Raw genomic sequence first — 23,166 nt, 5'->3', positions numbered from 1 at the left:
AATTATCAGCGTTTTGGGTGCTCTATGTAATTAAGCCTATTTTCTTTTATAGTTGAATGCATTAGCACGATAGAATAACGAGCTGAGTTTGAACTAAGAGCTATAAAATTTTTCAAGGCTTATAAGATTGGTAGAATCAAATTACATGCCTGTTCCCAAAAGGAGTACCAGATCAATGTAGCTACATATAAATAAAAAAAAATGATGCGTTTAAACTATATGCAAATACCATTAAAACTCATAAAACATAAAATAAAAATATTATTTATTAAAATATATTTTCTGTCTATAAACTGTAAAATGAGCCCCAAGAAACCGGTAACAAAGGATGTATTTAATTGAAAGTTTCATAATGGCCCTTTAGGCGTCCAAAGAACTTTGCAGTATTCATCAATAACAGCTTATTATTTGCACATATTGCTTAGCAAATTCACCAGTTTTGCGGAATACCTTCTAATGAACACTCAAAAGTAATATCTCCTATTGCTTGTCCGTCTTCATTATTTAAGCACCTGCCGAAGCCAATGCGCCGATGTGGAAGAATGGCGCCCCATAGACTTCCTGTGATCTATCGTCTTCCCCAATTTCTTCTCCACCAGCTTCCCACAAAAAGGAGGCGTATGCAGCTTGAACAAAACTGGTAAAAAAAAAAAAATCAGAAGTCCTATATTTAATTGGTGAAAAAGTTTCGGTTAATATTCTGATTAAATATAGATCAGAATGGGTTTCAAATTATTGAATTTACTTGAAAATGAGTACAATATAAAAATATCAAAGAAGATTTATACATATACCAATTAATTCCTATGTATTTACATATGTAACAAATGAATTCAATTTTTACATATATGCCAGCTTATCTAAGCATAAAAAATTATATTTCATTTTAAAAAGCTAAAATATTGATATTTTTATAAAAAGTAAAATTTACATGTTATATAAATACAAAGAAATTGAGTGTTATGTGCGTAAATGTCCCAAAAATCAATCACAATTTACATTACTCATCTCAAAATGATTTCAATAGTTTTAAACTCAATTATCCTGAGCAAATTGTTTATTTTTTTCTTTTTGGAATTTACATACACGGCACATAACTCTAATATTTAACACCAAAGCCTTCATAATTAGTAATATAACGACACAGCAAAACATATACACTGCATGCTATATTTTGTTCTAAGAACAAAGTTAATATCAATGATAATCTTAATGAGATACAAAAATTTGGGTTTCATATCAAAGTTTAGATGTTAAATATGTAAATATATAAGAATTATGTGGTATGTATATAATTTTTTTTTTCTTGAAAGTGTAAAGAGGAAATGAGATGAGTGTGTACTGCATACCAATTATTTTGATCCATGTTAGCAGCACGCTCGATGTAGGCTGAAGCCCTTTCAAAGTCACCGTGAAGCTCCCATAGTAACTTGCCATACTGCGAGAGGGTTTCAGCATCATCGGGATCAGCGAGGATGGCACGGGAGTAGTATTCTTCAGCTTGAGCAAGGTTCCCTTTGCACTGTAACCATGAACTCAGGTTTATTGGAGAAGAATATAATAATAATAATAATCATAAAGAGTATTTATATAATTATACATGCCAATAATTCTTATACATTTGCATATGTAAAATCTGTAATCCATCTTTACATGCATATCACTCAAACCTTTAAAATCACGTAAAAAATATCACGAATACTGGTTTTTAAAAAGTGAAATTCTATGACACAAAGATGTTTTAGATTTTAGAGGAATTTACATACATACCACTGAACACATTACTATTTACATATGTAACACCTAAAAGTGCGTATAAACCTCACAACTGCTAAAATATACCACTCCCCATCATTTTTACTTGATGTCGTCTTAGTCCCATCTTCATCCCAGGTTGCAGGTATGTTAATCGGCTAAAGGAAGTTATGTCTGTGCCTATCCTTCGAGGCGTGAGGCCGGTCCCCGGACGTCATCCTTGAGTGGGAACTAGGAAGCCTTGGCGATCACGTCGCTGGTGAAAGAAAAGACCTTGTGGGCTCCAAAAATTCAACAACCACTCCCCAAGAGAACTCTTTGCAATTCTTTTTATTTTTGTTTTGTTGAGAGCTTTGGAGGATCGAATTTTCATAAGGCAAATTGGATTGTAGATAAGACACTAACCAGAGAATTTGTCATCATTTAGCGAGAACTTTTTGATCTGGGATTCGAGATTTCTCATAGGCCCAAACCCCTATGGTTAATTACCCATCTCGATAACAGGAGTGCACTTTTGATTTGATTAAGACTAATCATTAAAGATTGACTATTTAACATATAATAGCAGCATACTTATGATTTAAATTGTATAATTCACCACTTGAAGCTTAAAGCAAATGGTGGGGGAATGAAGATAAAACCTAATCAAGATCTCATGATTTCATCATTTCAGGTGGTCGTGATCCCTACTCTACTTAGTCAAAGGAGGTAGTCGGCTCAACTTGACAGAAAAATCATTGTTAGCAGCAACGGATTGTATCGTGCAAGAGATCCTTATAGATTTGGGGTGGATGTTTGTCTAAGGAGACAAATTTAAGTCGATCTTAGCTGACATAAGTTTTTATGTCAATCAATTGTACCATTACGATCCGCAACTCAAAGGGTAGCAAGCCATTGGGGAACATACAAACTGCAGTCGTGACCGTAATATAATGATGTCATTTAACAACGACCACTCAATTAGAGAGCTCTAATCGTAATGGTTATTTTGTGGATTCATTTGGCGGCAAAATCATGTGGACATAAGACTCGGGCCACGTCCTTATCTGCATGTAATTATTTTAATTGTGAATATAGGAATACTGTTAATATGACATTAGCTCTTTGGGAGCTGAAGTCAGTCCAAAATTTGTTACCCTTGACAAATTGTTGCGGAAGGTGGATGAGATTTTGTTTTAACTTTGTGATTGAATTTTACTTATATATTAGTTGATTTTTATGAAAAGTTTGATTTAAAGATTAACTCCTCCAATTGAAATATTCTATCAACTCGGTCATCATCAGGATATCAGACATTTCAAACACTTATATTTAAAGAAAGGCTTTTAATTTTTGTCAGTTTAGATTTCTAAGATATAAGTTATATCGACTCCTGTTCTTACAAGGAGAAGGATTTTCAATTTAGGATTTGGATATTTATTTCAAAATTACTAGACTCGTCACCTCCAGTTATTGCAAGAAGAATCGGACTAGTTGGGTAGAATTTACAACCCTATCTTATAGACAAAGCGGCCCGACCAGCCTGCACAGCATTCTCGAACCTAATATTTGAGCGTTCTAAATATTGGTTAGAGCACATGCGGGCATTTATTTCATATATTTGAATAGCTTAAAGAGTTTAATAGGCTTTGAAGACTTGCATAAACTTTAAGCCAAAAATTTAATATGGAATTTATGTTAAGAAGCATATGCAAGATTTTGAAAGTGTGCAATTGATTTGCTTATATAAACACCCTAAAGCATGTATAGCTCAAGAATAGCTCAAGTGGTACTCATTTGTCTTAAGAGTAGACTCATATTTCAAGATTTCTCATTTGACTTAGAAATTAAACATAATTTAAAAAAAATATATTGAAATCGTTTAGAGGTTAAAGTAATTGTGAAAGTAATAAGATTTTAAACTTTAAAAGAGGTCGTCTTCTGTTCTCTAGCAGGAGTATTACGAATCTGGTGGCAATGCGATTAATTTCAAATTTTTAATAAAGCTTCATGTTTGAATTATGTTTCTTTGTCTACTAAGAGCCTAAGTCTGAACAATGCAATTTTGAATTGGTTTCCAAGCTATAGGAACTTAAGTCTAAAAAGCTTAATCTTTTAAAATATTTTCAAATATATGAGCTCAAGTTTTAAAATCTAAATCTTAATATTTTAAACTTTGAAAATTTATATTTTAATAGCACAAAAAAATTAAAGTTTTAAAACCCTAAGAGTAAATATTTTAAAGCTCAAACTTTAAAATATTTCAAAACCTAAAGAGCCTAAATTTCAAAAGTCTGAGACTTTAATACTTTTAAAATCCTAAGAGGCTATATTTTAAAAGCTTGAAATTTCAAATTATTTTAAAATTCCACATGATACATATTTTATTTTTATTTTATAAGGCCAAAAATTTCAAAAATCTTTATATATAAGTCCTAAATTCACCCAAAAATTTGGCAACCTCCCAGTGTCAACCCTCATTTGGGGGGCACCGGAGCATGTCGAACTTCCCAACTATCTTAATAGGCGAGTTGGTCAGTGTCTCAGCCGAAGAGCAAAAAGTATAAACCTAAACAGGAATCTTAATGTACTTGCACAAAAAGGTTAGCTCACAAACTAACATGATCTAAATGATAAAATATTGATCTAATAATGGCAAATATAAAAAAATAACAAACTAATAACAGTTAAGAATTCCGTCAGCTAAGATCTGAAAGTCGTAAAGCTCTGCAGATATGGCGCCCTTAAGCCGTTCGGGATCGTGTAGAATAGGTCGCGCGGGACTAATCCGTGGTTCGATCGATTCGCCGGTCTATAGGATGAACTACCGATTCAACTGGTTCTGGGTGGTTCACTGTCTGAAAGGGCTATTATATGATTCAAGGTCGGACTAGCTACCAATTTGTGGTCGAACCAACCAATCCAATTCGGCTTTCTAAACCTTGGTTAAGAGTTAAGGTCAACGACCTAACGTGCATTACACATCTTTGGGATGACTTGACCTTATTAAACACAATTGGAAAAACATGATGTCTATCTGCATGTGAGATAAACCCAACGCAGTATGAAAAGCATTTAGCTCAATATAGAAAAAAAAAACAAAAATGGCAAAATTTGAGAAGTGTGTAAATATAATTATAGCAATTGGAGTTTTTAATTGGAAACAAGAACATCCTGAACAATGGTGTTTTTAACAATGAAATAAAAACATTATTAGAGTTTGGTGTATTCTACAAAAACACCACTTGTTTGAGCAATTTTTATTGAAGCCTTATCTGACATCCAAAGCAACACTATCTAGGCTAATATCTTTGCTATTAGTGGGGCAACATTCCATTACAATTTTCCTCTCTCTCTTCTCTCCCAAAAAGAGTATGCACAAATTTTGATAAGGCAATAGGAGTGCTATTAAAAAGGGTGCATTAACATATAGGCCACAAAAATCTTATACATGTACATATATATAACCTAAACATTCAAATTTGTATATATACCACTCAAATTTTTAATATTACATCAAAAATATCATCATCGCCATCTTTTTAAAAATATAATACATCTTTTCATGAATATGTTTATGACACCAAGGTTTTGTAGGTGTAAATATCAAATTCAATAACATATTTTCATAGACTATCAGTTAGGGAGCACAAATACCTCATAATAATGGGGAGCAAAAATGTCTTATAATAACATGTTTTAATACGACTATCAATTGACATTTTCATGAAAATGTCCATTCAATTAGCATTTTCAACAAAAACACCCAATTAATAATGTTTTATCAAGAAAATAATTGGCAATAGATCGGCTGGAGCATCAAAGAACAACCAATTATACCTAATGGCATAAGCAATAGGATGATGATCTGCCATGATTGGTAATTGCAACATACTCTATAAGTTGTTAAGTATGAGAGAAATACCTTACCTTATCGGTTAATAATGATTACAACCTCTCCAACTCCTCCCTCCAAATAACCATTCACAAACTAAATGATAAAAAATTCATTTGGAGTGATCTCAAATATTCAAATTAGCTATTGATGGAAGGAAAAGTTAGACTTTTTCACTACTAAACAATGTTTGAAAAGGAAAAATCGGGAACTAAGGTACTTGCCTTCATGAGATGAGACGTAAACCTCAAAATAGAAAAAGAAAGTAAGAAAATTAAAAATGATTAATAAATATAACATATACTATTGATATATGAATTTAATTTATTATAACAAAGGCACTACAAATCTCAATATTAAATGTTCAGACATAAAATGAAAGTTTAAAATGAGATTCATGATAAATATTCACTTAAAATTTAATACATTATGAGAATCAAGATCCACGATGACCTAATTCTCATGTTCATCATCTTTAAAAGAATCATCATATATAATAATTTTGTTATCATTTGCATTTTCAATTTTTTTCAATCATTATATTTTTCTTCTTACTTCATATTTCAACTAGCATTAGATCAAATATAATTTAAAATAAAAAAATATTTTAATAATATAATTAAATAATCATACTTAAAATATTTTTTTAACTTTTTGAAGTTATATACATGCAAATATCATATAATATAGTATATTTTTTTTTATATAATCAAATTGAGGCAAAGTCTCAAATGCCTAGAGATTTTTGCCTCATGACGTGTGCCTTAGACAAAAACATGTAAGCCTTAAAGTATTTTTTGTACGCCTCAATTAAAGCATGCTTCAAAGAAAGCGCCTCAAATGCCTTTTTAACAAGGCTAGTTAAGTCAACAAATTATGCATGAAAGAACCAACATTTACTACATGAAAATCAAAAAACCCTTAAGTGATGGCTTAGCTTCTAATTCAATAGAGGGGAGGATTATAAAAATATATATATTCCTTTCAATCACAAAGGATTTTAGAGATGTATTCGTGAAATCTATTGTAACTTGTAAAACACTCAATTTTTTTTTAATTAAAATAAAGACTTTGACAATCTAAACAAAGAGATTCCAAAGCTTTCATCTATCATAATGAGATAAAAAAAGGCCGCTGATGTTGGATCAATGATATAAGAATATGTGGGAAAAATCTAATAATGATAAAGCAAGGTTCAAGAAAAAAAGAAAACAATAATGATCACATTTAAATGTTTCTTTTTTTTGGAATATATTACAGAATAGATAGATGAAGGGAAGAACCTAAGTACAAAAACCACTTCGATCTATCCTTAAGCATTTTCTAGGGCCAAGAAAAGGTGAATCAAAAAAGGTAATGATGGGCAAGATAGCATCCAAGACGTAACCTGAATTTGAAAACCTTGCTCTCATTTATTGAGATCAGAATGTCAGGAAAAAGAAAAAAAAAAGTGTCAACACTGCAAAAAAATCATGGCAAACAAAAGAAACTTGATGTAAATTTCATGGAGAGTAGGCAAACTCAAAGAAGAAACCTTATGGAAAAGCACTTCAAGTACACTTGGTGGTGATGGCGAGCATTGGTTTTATGTTGATGACGAGTGTCAAAACTTGTTGGGGACAGTGGGCAAGCTTGGCGTTGAAGGTTGGTGTGGACCTTAGCGGACACGACGAATGACGGTGCTGGTGTAGACGACAATAAGCATAAACCTTGTTAGCAATTAAGAGATTAATCTCAATGTTGGTCAATTGTTGGTGTTATTGTCAGTGTCAATAGCAGGAATCAACTTAAATCTTTAATGACGACAGCCATGTTGGCATTAAGAGTTGTTGGTTTTATTAGCAACAATGAGTGTCACGGTTGGTTTTAATGGTGAGTTTCGACCTTATTGGCAATAGCATACTTCATTGTTTATGTCAACACAGGAATTGGCTTCGGTGGCAACAGCAAATGTTAATGTTAGTTTTGACAGAATTGGACTTTTTGGCGATGGTGGGAATCAATGTTTGTGTTATAAACAGGCATTAGAGTTGGTATAGATGGTGTGCATCATCCTTAATGGCAATGAAGAGCGTTAACTTCAGTGTGATAACAATTATCAACCTTGTTGGTGATAGCAAACATTAGTGTTGTTATTAACGTCAGGAGGCTATGATGGGTGTTTGGATTGGTGGTGAAAATGAATGTTGGCGATAGCAAGCATTTACGTTGTTAGTGATGGTGACAATGGTGGTGCATGGTGACAATGGTGGTGTCAGTGAAGACAGGTATTCATGACGAGTCGCCATTGGTGCAACTACGAGCTTCAACAATAGTTAGCATTAACATTGGGTGGAAGTACTGTGAGCTCTTAATCTCTCCTTTGGAGTAACTTCATAATAACAAACCATTCAATTAGCTCGTCATCAGATTTCAACCTTAGATGAGAAGCATTTTGTTAAGAAATAATTAAAATTGCATTGTCAAATTAGTATTATAAGATTTTTAGTGGCTTTTGCTTTTAAGATGAGCACTCTATCAGTTGTTCGATTAAAAATAGAAAGTATTTCGAAGCATATATTACATGTCAAATGACCAGAAACGTCATTTGTACTTATAAGTATCTTTTATTTGGATGAATATGTTTATTTTGTATGATCCTATAAGCATTAAACAAAAATAATAATAATAAATAAAATATAAAAAACTTTTTAATAAGAGCACAAAAATTTTAATAAGCATGTTCTAAATAAGAACATTACTAAAACACTAATAACTACCGTTCTTAAAACCATGATTGAACTTCTTTAAGCAAGTTTATTCATATTTGTCAAACTACCCCTGTATTTACATATCTAACACCTAAACTTTCAAATTAAAAATGAATATGTATACTCAAAAATGGTTTGCATGGATCTCAAGCCAATCTGACAGTCCAAAACAAGTGGACTAAAATATCCTTTACTCTTCTATTCAAAGCAAAACTAAATATGTAATTTTTTTTTTATCTTTTCTGCCCCTCCTATCTTCTATAAATAAGAGGGTTTTATGATGTAGAGGGAAACCATGGGCTCCCCCACATTTTATAAGATAAAGTTTTATGGAATAACAAGAGTCCACGAACCCGGGGAATACCTCATTTTCCCCTGCCGAGGGAAGCCTTCTTTTCCTATTCCCATTCTCTTTCTCCCACTCTCTTTCTCTCCCCCTCTCAGTCTTCTTTCCTCAGTCCAATGCTCTATTCTTGGCACGGTTTACTAGACATATTTGAATTCAACATCTTTTAAGGTGTGGTGAGTGTAGATCGTGTTGTCAACAAGAAATGAGCAACACCAAGGAAAACTCTTCAGAGAAACACTCCTAGCAAAAACGCAAGGGGAACTTGCACGACGAAGAATTATCCTCTCCCATAAAGATCAAATCTCCACGTGACAACTTCGCCCCTTTCATTTCTTAAGTTGATCTCTCTACAGATAATTGCTTTGCATCAACACCTAATCTCCACCAGCCAATCGTTTTTCCACAACGGCCCTCTCCGCGCCGATCAGCCATTTTTTCCAATCGACATGCTGATCGGTTGTACCACTGGTCGCATGATCTAACATCCGACCACCTGCTTGTCGGTCAACTGTCGATTGGTCGACAACCTTCCAGGGCCATCGAAGGGAGTGTGTTACAAATGTCGTCAAACTAATCTCTTACTAGGAGAGAATCCATGGCGATCACCAGAGACCTGAGGTTCTCGCAGTATTAAATACTTTTCCTAAGAGCTTTTCTAGCCCAGCCTTTGTTTTGCATCTTCACCGTATTAATTCTCCTCGAAAATACAGTTCAATGTTGATCTTGTAAAACTATCTTATAATTTTGGGAACAAGAACGCTTTATTTTATCCAAACCGATCGCTCGACAAAATCTAGCAAAAATTGTCAATGTAAAAGACATAGGAAGAGCACTTCACCTCCACTAAAAGCAGCTACATTCAACGATCTAACTAATGTTGGTATTGGCCCTGGCAAACATCAATAATAATAGAGTCATTTCGTGTTTTGTGGTTTTTCCAATTCTCAAAAGCAACATCTTCATCCAAACGACCATCTAAATCTTTCACTTCTATACATGGTGTGTTGTTCACTCTATTCAAATCTCCATGCAACCCACTAAATTATGGAGCAAACCGAGCAAGCTTCGTCTTGAATGCACGGGGAGCAACTGGTGTCCTTCTAGATGACCAAAGTTTCTTTAGCAAGTCACCAAATGAAAGTGCAGGCTCCCCTTGCATTCCTATAGGGTTCTTTGTGTTGATCCCTATGGTGTAATCTTGCAAAAAGTACTCGACTAAAAGAGATGTGTGCACTAAACACTAAATTGCATTATTCGTAAAACACTGTCATTGTCGGTCCCAAGCACGGATATGAAAAATGGAGGGTTGCGTTAGGTGGTCAATAACCAGCATAAAACTTGTCGAAAAAAATCATGACATTAATCTTTCTTATCATAGTGTAAGTGCTAGGGCGCCCCTGGAAGTGACGCGTTGTATAGCCTGAATACAGTGAAAAGTGTGCAAAGATCATTACACCGGCGTCCGAGTATAGTGTCAAATAAGCAAGGGTTCCCACATTACAAACGGATGCAGGTGAAGTCCATGAAAAACTAATATTAGGATAAGATAGTGGAATATAGGTACTCTCAATGGTAGATTAATGGATTTAGTTGATAATATGATTCACAAAAGGATTAATATCTTATGTATTCGAGAAACTAAATAGGTTGGAGAAAATGCTAAGAAGATTGATAACTTAGGTTTTAAACTTTGGTATTCTAGCAAGAGTCGCACTAGAAATGGTGTAGGTGTATAGGTGTAATTATAGATAAGAATTATAGATAAGAGTTTGAAATATAATTTTGTAAAAATTAATAGAGTTGGAGAAAGAATTATAGCACTTAAGATTGTTATTGATACTAAGATTTTTAATATTATAAGTGCTTATGCTCCTCAAGTAGGTTTAGAATATAGGGTCTAAAGGTAAATTCTTAAATGACTTAGAAGACTTAATACAAATGACACCTCTTGAAGAAAGAATTTTTATTGGAAGAGATTTAAATGGACATGTCATCAGAGTGATCGAATATTTCAAAAATATTTATAGTGGCTACGATTTGGAGTGACTAATGAAGAAGGTAGAGTAATTTTAGATTTTGTTTTAGCGTATGATTTGTTATTACTAATATTTTATTCAAGGAAAAAGATGAGCAGCTTATTACTTATAAGAATGGATCTAATAAAATACAATATGCTTATTTTCTTATGAGAAAAAGAGATCGTCATGATTGTAAAGATTGTAAGGTCATTCCAAGCGAAGAGTTAAGTACGCAAGATCAATTATTAGTTCTAGATTTTAAGTTGAAGAGTTGTAAAATAAAGAATATTAAGACTCATCATCGTAGAACTAGATAGGGGAATCTAACAGACACACATAAAATTATTTTTATGAGTAAAATTCAAGATTTCAAAATTTGGGATGTTCATGAAGTAGCAAATGTTATGTGAGATAAAGTAATAAACACTATTAAAAAGTAGCAAAAAATGTACTTGGAAAATCAAAAGAAAATTTTTTTATAAATAAAAATAGTTGGTGGTCGAATAATAATGTGCAAGAAAAGATAAAATATAAGAAGTTATGTTATAAAAATTGGTTTAAATGTAAAAGCTTAGAGAACTGAGAAAAACATCAAAAGGCGCGTAGAGAGTCTAAAAGAACAATGTGTGATGTTAAAGATTCTGCTTTTAGTTATTTTTATAATAAATTAGATACCAATTAGGGTGAAAAATATATGTATAAACTAGTCAAACAAGGAGAAAAAAAAGACAAAGAGAAAAGAAAAGTAAAGATTTAACTCAAGTAAAGTGTATTAAAGATGAAAAATCAAAAAGTATTTTTATTAGAAAAAGATATTCAACATAGGTGGCTGAGTGATTTTGATAAACTTTTTAATGAATTTTCTGAAAATACGATCAACCTTAGTGATCTTAATATCGGTAATAATAATAAAATGTTTCATTTTTACTGTCACTTTAGCAAAAAAAGAAGTTGGAGATACTTTAAAGAAAATTAAGAGTAGAAAGTCTGTAGGACCTGATGATATCCCAATTGAAGTATTGAAATATCTAAGATTATTTTAAAAACTAAGAAGATGCTTGAGGAGTGGATGAGGAGTATTTTGGTCCCATTTTTAAGAATAAAGAGGATGCACAACAGTGTGCAAATTATAGAGGAATTAAGTTGATGTGTCATACTTCAAAATTATGGGAGGAGGTAATTGAACATTGGTTAAGACATATTACAAAGATTTCTCATAATCAATTTAGATTTATGCCCGGTAAGTCTATTATAAAAGCTATACATTTATTGAGAGGTTTGATGGAGAAGTTCATAGAAAATAAGTAGGATCTAAATTTAATTTTTATTGATTTAGAAAAAGCTTACGATAAGGTTCCAAGAGATATCCTTTAGAGATTATATCCTTTAGAGAGTTCTTGAGAAAAAAGGTGTTGATATGACTTATATTCAAGTCATTAAAGATATGTATACTAGAGTTGTTACTTGTGTTCGAACTGTAAGAGGATTGACCAAATATTTTCCTATTTCTGTTGGACTACATCAGGGATCGGCTTTAAGCCCATATCTTTTTACTTTAGTTATTAATGGTTTTAATGGACATTTACAAAAGGATGTAACTTGGTGTATGCTTTTTGCTGATGATCTTTCTTGTGGATAAAACGAGAGAAAAGCCCAGCAAAAACTTGAAATATGAAGGTTTACATTGGATTCTAAAGGCCTTCATTTGAGTAGAACTAAAATTGAATACATGGAATGTAAGTTTAGTATGGAATATAATTTTATTAGTATTAGTAGCTCTAGTGACAAAAATGTAACTATGGGTGATCAAATTATTAAAAGGTGTGAACGCTTTAGAGGTCTCGGGTCTATTGTTCAAAGTGATGATGATATTGATGGGGATGTTATTAGTAGAATTCTAGTTGGTGGGTTGAAGTGAAAGAATGTTTCGAGTCTATTGTGTGATAGAAAAGTACCGCTCAGATTGAAAGGAAAATTTTATAAGATGGTGATGAGACCTGCAATGCTCTATGGCGTTGAATATTGGACTTTAAAAGAGAAGCATAAAACTAAGTTAAGTGTTCCCAAGATGAAAATGATTAAGAGTATGAGTGGCTTTACACATAGAGACAAAATGTGAAATGAATGTATTCGTGATAGGGTTAGTGTAGCTCCAGTGACGGACAAAATTAGAGAGAGTTGTCTTTAGATGGATTGGTCACATTAAATGTCGACCATCTGATATCCAATTAGAAGAGTAGATGTTTTAGATTCGACTTATGTTAAAAAAGGCAAAGGTAGACCTAGGAAATCTTGGGCTTATTGCATAAAAAATGATTTTAATTTATTAGAACTAAATGAAAATATGACACTAAATAGGACACAATGGAGAAAAAAGATTCATGTAGCCGACCACACATAGTGGGAATAAGGCTTTGTTGTTGTTGTTGTTGTTGTTGTTGCTGCTTATGTTATCATCAACATCTTCCATCTCTCTTAGAAAGCTAGAACCAAATTCAATCGATATCCCATTTGACAGGGTGGGACCTCCAGAATTTGTTGTACTAGACAATCTTGAAGGTTCGAAAGGAACCAAAGCCATCCCATTTCCTGTAGGTCCATTCCAATGCTATTCAACAAACCATTGACCTTTTGCTGTAAAAAAATATGTTGATTCAATTGTAATTTAGGGCCCGTTTGGGGCAACTGCAGCTTATCCAGATAAACAGTTTATTCTGACAAGCTGCTGATCAGCAGCTGATACGGATAAGTTGGCTGACTGTTTGATTTCTGAGTCTAGAAAACAGCTGATTGGCAACTGTTTGTGAAAAAATGATCATTATGCCCCTATTAAGTAATGTTGTCTATAACAGAACTATCTTGACAATATATTTGATACTTCAAAAGCAGAAAACTAATACAGAACAGTACATAATACGATTGATTTCTCACTTAAATCAAATTGCCATAATTTCTTGAGAAAGATGAGAGATTGGTTTGTAACGACATGCTTTCAAAATGCTTAGGGAAGGTGTATTAGTTTTATATTCAACCTCTTTACTATAGAGAACCCTAAAAAAAACAACTCCATATTAAAAGTAAATGAATTATCAATGTTATTTAAAATCTTGTTACACACACTAAAAAAGCGTTTTTTAGAAGGGGAGGTAATTAGTTCATCTAACTTGACAGTTTAATAAAAAAATTAAAATTTAACACAAGTAAAATGAAAATGTATGTAATTAGAAAACAACTTAATATATGGTTCAACAATTTAATGAATACACAATGTCAATATTGCAATAGATTAAACAAAATTAACCCCCATCTATAAAAAGAATCAATTAAAAATACAATACAAATATTCATTCTTAATAAATGAAAATGAGAAAAAAAGCTTTTATTTCATATGTAGCATGTCAGCTACTCAAGTCATGCATTTGAATGCCACGGCACAAATTCAGAAATCCAAAATACATCACAATTCAAAGTAGGATAATGCATAAGGTGCAACAGAGCTAGATATGTTAAGCTAAATCTTTTAGTAGCTGATATCAGCTTTTAAATAAAAAAAAAATGATATGCAATGTTCAAAGTATATGATTAAAAAAGCATGAAAAGGAAAAACAGCTTCAAGCAGAGCTGAAGTTCAACGATTTTTAAATCAAGCGTGTTTATACAATCTGAATCCTATCACAACTGCGTAGATCTCTATCTCATTAATTTTGAAAGTATCATTTCAATCTAAAAAAATGATTCCACTCGGAGAAATACAGTAACTGGGAAGAAATATTCAATTGAGGCAGAGCAAGGGTTTTCTACAAGTTAGCTCATTTCATCTTGAGTTGAACTTCATAAGGATCAAACTCCAGCAGTCTTTCTCAGATCCATGTAACGATTGGAAGCACAAGAACCATGCCAGCGGAGAGGCTAAATGAATCAAATGCAATACAATTAAATGTAAAAAAACGGAAGGAGCTGCGAAGGATTACCGGCGTGGGAGTAGAGAAAAATGTGAAAAAAAAAAAGAAAAATGGAAGGAAGCAGTCAGTCGCCTAGGATTACCTGCCGAGGAAGCAGCCGGACGCCTAGGATTACCTGGAAGGGAAAGAATGCCGAAGAGAGGAGCTGTGAAGAATTACCGTCCGCCTACGATTAATGTCGAAGAAGCAGGGAGAGAGTTGAATGTCGAAGAAGTGCGAGAGAACTGAAGGAAGCGGGAGCGAGAGTAATTGGGGAGCTAGGGCAGAGTGCAGGGGAAAATTTCACGCGAACGCTTATGTGAAGGGGGGCAGCAGGAGTAATTCACCATTAAACACAGCGAAAAAAACGCGACCGCAGGAGTAATACCACGAGTGAAATTATGCAAAATTTCGAAACTGCATTTTACAAACACATGCAAAACAAACATTACAACGGCGTTTTGAAAACTCCACCGCAGTTTTTAAGTTGTCCCAAACGGGCCCTTAATTTACTCCAAGGTTTGGTCATATTTTCTTAGTAGATTGTATTTTACCCCATTGAAATAATCCCATATGGAAACTGTGCCTGATCGAGCTTGAGAACCATGCAAACCTTATCATAAAGCTCCTTAACTAAAGCCTTTATGCTCATAAAGCCCTATCGGGTAGACAGGAATTCCTCCACGCCGGCCCTCTCCCACGCTGAGATCTCCCAGCCAACCTATCCCAATCGTACGCAAAAATGGACACATGACCGTCTCCGTCACAAAAGGAATTCCCTTTGCTAAAGATTTGTAGGGCACTGCTTGGTGTTCGCCGCTATGCTTCGTCGCATGATGATCACCGGCCGGAGTCGAACAGGGTTTCCCGTATCTGCAGCGGAGATTTTGAGGTGAAACACCAGAGGTCCTGAAATGCGAGTGAGGAGAAAAGTGCCATAAAAGGGGGATATGATCTTTCTGTTCCAGCCCTGTTTATCCGTCCATTTGTTTGGGAGATTTGAACTTGGCATAATGAAAGACCGGTGATGGAAATCCGCCTTGTCAATCACGATGGCATTGGTGTTATTACTGCAGTCTGCGGTGGCGAGGAACGCGACGAAAAAATGGTAGCTATTAGGCCGAAGCGCCATGCATACGCGGCAATGATGTACCTAGGTACGCACATATCTATGAGTTTATATTGCTTTGAGGGTGATGATATGAACCCTTTTGAAGCTTAGGGATGATGTCGATCTTGCATCATTGCTTCCGTTTGTGTTCGGGCCATGAAATATGAAGACATGGTGACGATGGTGACGGTGGTGACAAAGGTGATAGTAGAGAAATTGAAGAATTAATATGAGCAGCAGAAAAACTTCAACATTAGATTTAAGCTTACAATAAACAAACTATATGTCTGGAGCATGGTAGATTAGGAGTAAGTTGTCATACTGGATCCCGACATTTTGTCCCTTCAAAACACGGATGAACTCTTCTAGTGTACTCAATTTTGTGTCGTCTTCATCAACCCATGGCTTACTTGTCGGCGATCTACTGGGCCGACCAATGACTCGTCCACCAGCACTGACATATACTGATCGGACATCCTTGCCGCTTGCAATCTTCATTCAGTCGTCGGCCACCGCCGATCTTCTCTTTGATTTACAGTCGGTCACCTCAAAACAGAGAAGACTTACATACATACCACTTAACTTTTATATTTTCATACATGTTTACATGCATACCACTTACCTCTTACGTTTATATATTTACATGTCACTTAATTCGTATGTGTGCATCCAGAGATAACCCATCGACCGGCCACTTACATGTCAATTATCCGCCTCACTATGGTTGGCCAGCCGCCTCGCCGCTCCAACCCGAAAGCGTGAAGGACAATCAAATCCATGGAAGGTTTACATGCATGCCCCTCAATCTATATATATTTATATATTTGCTTACATCCTCTCAATTTATTTTTCCAACAAATCACCCTCTGACCAGCAACTCGCTGTCTGATTAATCGTTGTTCCAATCGCCTCTAGCTGGCCACCAGCTCCCAGTTAACATATATAACACCTATTATGAAAGTTTTATGGATATACAAGATTCCAAATGAAATTTTCTTATATCTAGATCAAGGTCTAGGGGCTCGAAGGAGTTCAAGCATTCTTGAACCTACCCGACACTTTGAAACTACGGAATAGCGGATAATTCATTATAATGATATGATGAATTCTTTTACATTTGATGTCGAGCGGTGGTTTGGGCCAATTCCCTTTGTCAGTTGAGCTTCCTATCACTCAGATCCCTTCTCTCCTTTCCTCTTTATTTCATCTGAATCTAGAAAACCTTGGTAGCTACACTGCCCGCCATGTTCTTTGTCGACCACCTCCCTTAAGTATCAAGATTTATATAGCGTTTCAGTCCTCAAATCATTGTTGGACCTCACTACCTCCTCGTATTCAATAGAAATATCAAAACATTGTTGTATACAAATCCCACATCCACTGAAAAAAAAAAGTGCAGCGCTTGGCTACAACCGACCGACCTACATTCAGCTACCCTATCATCCGGCCGACCGACGTTGAGCCGCCTGCATATCTGCATTTTTCGTCGACAGGTGGTCTCTTTTTCGGGAAAAAATGTTACATCCGGACTCCGCATGCAGAACTGCTTGAGGAATCTAATCTCACGCTGACACGTGCGACCCGGCCCGGCCGATGTGTTATAGAAATATTTCATTGCGTTATTCTGAATATTTTTTGCGTTATTCATGTGTTATTGGTGGGTTATTGAAGGTTTAACAATATTCTCTTGTGTTATTCATGTGTTATTTAATATATTATTCAATCCGTGTTATAGGAATATTCTCTCGCGTTATTCAGAGTATTTTTTGCATTATTCATGTATTATTTAATGTGTTATTGATGTATTATTCATGTGTTATAAGTGTGTTATTGAGGATTTAGGAATATTCTCTCGCGTATTCATGTGTTTTAATGTGTTATTCTCAAAATCACTTCAATAGCACACCAATAACACATGAATAATGCGAAAAATAATTAGAATAACGCGAAGGAATATTCCTATAACGCATTTTCATTTTTTATGTAGGTGAGCCCGACCCTCCATGTGTCAGCACGAGATTGGACTCCACAAGTAGCTCTGAATGCGAGTTTTGATATAATTGTTGTACACAAATCCTACATCCTCTAAAAAAAAAAATTGCAACGCTTTGCTACAATTGACGGGCCTGCATCCAGCTACCTTGCCATCTAGCCGACCGACGTTGAGCCACCTGCATATCTGCATTTTTCCGTCAACCGGTGGACTCTTTTGCAGCCAGCCACTAACAGTTCTTGACCGTGCGAAAAAGTAATTGTCCTCTGGCTGACTCCCTCTATCGCATGGAGGATCCACCACGCCAATTGAATCCTCAGTCTGCTTCTCCCTTATCCTGCAGATCCTCCCCCGTACTAGCCATCTCCCGATCGGTCATATCCCTTTGTTGCGCATAAGCTCACCCAGCTAGAACCTTTTGAGTCAGCTATCTCTCAATCAGGTATTGTTGTCCCACGGAAGCTCGTTCGCACCAGACCATTCCACCACCCGACTCGCCCCAGCCGTGCCTCTTCTCCATCCCTCAGCTTTCTTCTCCTCTATCCCGAGAAGTCTCAAGTCTCCTGGACCACACGTGAATCCTCGGTTGAAGCAAAAGGAAACAACTTTTCAGAAAAGATACTTTGGGTGCACATATACATACCTATGAGTAGTCAAAAAAATATATATATATATATGTATGTATGTATAGATACCACACTTTGATTTTGCAACTAAATCCGTATCAAATTTTTCATATAGATTTTTCTCTAAACATCTTAAACAAATACCATTATTACTGATTGTGCGCAAAAATTAAACTATATTTATAGATGTCTTCAGCCCCATATAAATTGTTGCTTTTCCGGTGCATATATATTATTTTCTTCAAAGTTTACTTTATGATACATACACTTAATAAAAGTTTGTACGTCTATGTGAAAAGTTCAAGATCAAGACTTGGCGAAATCAAAAATTTCATGCATGTCAGTTATCACTCGACACTTGGGGAACTCGAATCCTGATAGTAAAACCGACAACGACGTCAAGAGCCTCCGATCGGTCAAAAGTATGAGAAACAACCGACAATGATGCCCTTGCCAAGAGCGTTCGATCGGTTAGAAGCATAAGAAGCAACCGACAATGATGAGATAAGCATCTGATCGGTCAAAAGCATAAGAAACACCTGGCAGCGACAAGTTCTGCAAAGGGTGCAGAACTCTAAGACTTCCCTCCAGGGCGAGCATCTCCAAGCCGAGCATCCCCAAGACTTTCCTCCAGGGCAAGCAAGGGACTAGAAACTCTAAAATTCCCCTCCAGAGCAAGCAACTCCAAGACTTACCTCCAAGGTGAGCATCTCCACGACTTCCCTCCTGGGCGAGCATCTCCAAGACTCCCCTCCTGAGCGAGCACCTCTAAGACTACCCTCCGGGGTGAGGATGAGCATCTCTAAGACTCCCTTCCGGGGTGAGCAACTCTAAAACTTTCAACGGTCGACTTTCCTCCGACGACCGACTTTTCCTCCGAACATCCATCGGAGTCTGACAACTTTCCCCTGACAGAAAAAACTCCAAAATGACAGACTCAGCAGATGATGACAAATATATCAAGCGCGAAAAGCGCTAGTAAGGGGTATCATTAGCAAATTATGTGTTCAAGATTTATTTTATTTATAAATTTTCTTGTCTTTACTACAACCGTCGCTATCAATGAGGAAAAAATATTGAGAAACTTAATATGTATATCTAAAAATGGTCTGCAAAGATCTCAAGGCAATCTAACGATAAAAAAAGGACTAAAATGTCATATACACTTCTCTTCAAAGCAAGCTTAAATATGTAATTTTTATTATATTTTTTGTCTCTTCTATCTTCTATAAATATGAGGGTTTTATGATGTAGAGGGGACCTTGAGCTCCTCCACATTTTGTAACATAAAATTTTATGGAATAACAAGGGTCTACGAACCAGGGGAACAACCCAATTTCCCTTGCCCCTAGGGGAAGTATTCCTCTCCTTTTCCCCTTCTCTCTCTCTCTCTCTCTCTCTCTCTCTCTCTCTCTCTCTCTCTCTCTCTCTCCCTCTTTCAATTTCTTTCCTCTATCCAACGCTCTATTCCTTGAGCACGGTCTACCGGACAGATTTGGATTTAACAAAATAAAACTCAAATATTTCGCATTACAAAAAAAATACAACAATAACTGACATTTTTTAAAGTGGAATACACTTTTTAATGCATAGGTTTATAGCACCAAGGTTGTATATATGTAAATATGAATGTTTAAGTGTTAGATATGTAAACACATGAGAATATTGTGGTAAGTATGTAAATTTCCCTAAAAGTTAAGATATAGAGGTAAAAGGCTTAATGCTTGAAGCCAATCATATTAAAGATTACAACTACAGCGATATAGAAAAATACATACTTTTGGGCTGTAAATCAATAAAAGAATCCCGAAGAAAAGACAGAAACATAAAACAAGTGAGGGATCAATCGCATACCTGATGAAGAAATTGGGCGTAGTTCCTCAGAATCAATGCATTACCAGGGTCCTCTTCAATCAGCCTCTTATAATAAATTTCAAGCTCATAATCTTCTCCTCCATAGTCAGTTTTCACAGAATAATTCCCATCTCTCCCATCACCACTACCAGCACCAATCACAACTGCTCCATCATTAACGCCAAGGTCCATGAGCCCTGAAGCCAGGCGATCGATTCCAAGCCCTCTCGCAAGGAAAAGGGGCTGGGAAGCCCTCTGGCTTAGCTCGCCACCGTTATACTCTCCATGGTCTAGGAAGCTAAATTTCTCATCAATCTGGAAGTCATCCTGCTCCTGCAGCTTTTCCTCCTCGTCTTCTTCAACAGTTACATAGCTGTACAAGGAGAGTGACGGGGCCGTCTCCAGAGCTACATCCCGGCGGCGGGAAGAAGAGGGCTTCAGTGACCTTTGGAATTGGGAATCAACTGAGCAGTTGGAGAGGAGATCCTTAATACTTCCTTCGGAATGACTTCTTCTAATCAAGCCGGCAGATGCGTCTCGTTCAGAGGAATCCAAGATATGGGAGTAACGGCAGCAGATTCCGTGGAGGATGGTGGAGGAAGAGGAGTTAGTCCTCTCAAGGCACTGGTGGTGCAATTGGTGGCCATTGTTAGGGTTATCAGAGAATACTGCTGAGGAACATGAGATGAGTGATCCAAGAATAGGAGTGGAAGAACTCTTGAGCAGCATCTTCTCTCTCTCCAATCTCTTAACTCCCCTTTCTCAAAACCCTCTTTGTAAACAACTCTGTGAGCCCCGTGTGGACCGCCAATCCTGATAACCAAGTTGAGATAACTTTTTAGCTTTTACCATTAAAGAATCACGGGCAGCGTCATTCTCCATAGCCACATGTGAGACAGCTAAACCATGAAAACAAAGATAATATAAAGAAGTTAGCAGTCAGATGAAATAAGACGGGCTAATGGAGAATATGAACCCGGCAAAATAAATTAACACTGTAACAAGAAGATCAAGTGGCTCCAAGGAGAAGAGGAACCTGTCAGATTCTGCAGTGGAAGCAAACCCTAACAAGGCAGAGGTCTTTTTCATTGTACACGGAGCGCTTGTGATGGCACGTGCTTGAAGTCGACTGCAGAGAGAGACGTTGACGATGGAAAATAGCGGTATATATATGGCCAATTTTATATTTTATTTCTTATTTTTAATTTTTTTTTAATATTTAAATGCTATTTATTTTGTTTAATTTATTTTTTTTTTTTTGAATAAATTTTAAGAAAATAACTGTTTTAATAAATAAATAAATTTAGTCATATATGCAACTTTAAATATAAATTAAAAAAATTAATTTTTTCAATCATTAGGCCAATATGATTTGCATTAAAGCTCGTTCCATCATGTATAGTTTTTATTTTAAAATAAATTAAATAATTTTAGGATGTTTTGTTTATTAGAATATAATCAAAATGATCTCATCTTATTATTTATTATGCCGATTGCCAAACACTTCTTATTTGTTTAATTTGTACAAGACAATTGGATAAAAATTTCACAAATTATGTTGGCTATATGTTGATAGCCATTCATCATTCATTTTCTAATATATGGGCCTGATATTCATAACTATCTTACCCTTTTTTTTTGTTTGATATCTTGAAGTACAAAATTTGATTGCCAATACAACAAAATATTATTAGTAGCGGTAGTTTTATGTGACATTTTAAAATTGTCATCATAAAAGGGCTATGGTAGCGATAAGCGTCGTTGAACTTAGTGGCGGTGTAAACTACCTGGTAATATGATTAAATCCTCCCATATATTGCGCTAGCGGCAAACTTATTGGTGTGTCCTAACACCCATGTACTCGCTGATTTGTTGTATGATCCAACCGCCCTCACTTCTTTGTCGACCTATGGCTCCCTCATTGCCTCAGTATTATAGCTAAAGTGGTTGGATCACCTTGCATCATCATCGGCCTCCGTTCTTGTACAGGTGCTCAAGTCACTTTCTCCAAAATCTACCTCCCTCCTTAGGCCAATAATAGTTATTTATTGATCTGTTGTTTTTTCTTTTTTCTATTCTTAAGATGTAACATGTTTACCAGCATTGCAAACTGCTGTCACGGACTATTTCAGGGTTATTGAGAAGTTTGTGGTTCCACTTTAATATTTTTTTAGCTGGACTCGATATAGCACACAAGACGGTAGATTATTGGGAGTCTGCAGGTAGAGCTAAGTCCGGAGTCCGGTTAGAAAATTTTTCCACACCACTCTTTTATTCCTTCTTTCTGTTAAGCCAAATCCAAGCCACCCGTTTATTTAAGAGGTAAGAACATACGAAAAATTTTATTTTATTGGTTTTGTTTTATCATGAGATCATTTAGTTTGCTAGTATGGGTTTCAGGTTATGTAGGAAGTGTTGCAAATGTGAATTTTGGAATCTGCAATTTATTCAGCTACTTGGTTTCAGATCTGAAAGATTTCATGCTATCATTTTATTGGCTTGTGGTGTTTAAGAAGAAAGGTTTTCATTTTACAGTTTTGTAAGTGCTTTGTTTTGTAAATCTTTTGGGATTTTACTATTTTGTAGCCAGTAAGAATTAGAGTCTAAATTATTGGCGTGCTTGAAAGAGACGAAAGATGTTGAGTTTATGCAAGATTGGGAGTCTTCATTTGTACTGTTTAGTGATGATCTTGGTTAAAGAGTGCTTGAATGTCTCATTAGTTTCGCCTTGTAAGTACTCGTTTTTGTCACTTCGGCGTAGAGAGAAAATCTTGTACATGTTATTCACATGTATTCCAAGGCACTTGCATGTTTTTTAAGCGGGTGTCGACATGACTTGAATGATTGTATCAGTATGCCATTTTTTAAGAGTAGTAGGAAAGTTTTTTTTTTATT

The 23,166-nt window shown here is 35.4% G+C and overlaps 1 protein-coding gene across 2 annotated transcripts; it reads right to left on the bottom strand.

Moving 5' to 3' along the window:
- Window positions 1-249: 249 nt before the first annotated feature.
- LOC110038910 lies at window positions 250-21,401 on the bottom strand. 2 transcript variants are annotated; one of them, XM_020743833.1, is made up of 4 exons: window positions 21,308-21,401; window positions 20,272-21,170; window positions 1,350-1,522; window positions 250-637 (listed from the first exon to the last, which is right to left on the bottom strand). In XM_020743833.1, the coding sequence occupies exons 2-4, from the start codon at window positions 20,998-21,000 to the stop codon at window positions 505-507; spliced, it is 1,035 nt and encodes a 344-aa protein (XP_020599492.1). In that variant the 5' UTR covers window positions 21,001-21,170; window positions 21,308-21,401; the 3' UTR covers window positions 250-504. The 2 variants fall into 2 exon arrangements, with proteins under 2 accessions (XP_020599492.1, XP_020599494.1); XM_020743835.1 differs by lacking the exon at window positions 21,308-21,401 and having other exon boundaries at window positions 20,272-21,253.
- Window positions 21,402-23,166: the final 1,765 nt, after the last annotated feature.

This window comes from Phalaenopsis equestris, unplaced genomic scaffold (genome assembly GCF_001263595.1).
Source record: "Phalaenopsis equestris unplaced genomic scaffold, ASM126359v1 Scaffold234275, whole genome shotgun sequence".
In the NCBI taxonomy this organism is placed as follows: Eukaryota; Viridiplantae; Streptophyta; class Magnoliopsida; order Asparagales; family Orchidaceae; genus Phalaenopsis; species Phalaenopsis equestris.
Note: the sequence above shows the minus strand (reverse complement) of the source record. Positions and strands in the feature narration are given on the sequence as shown.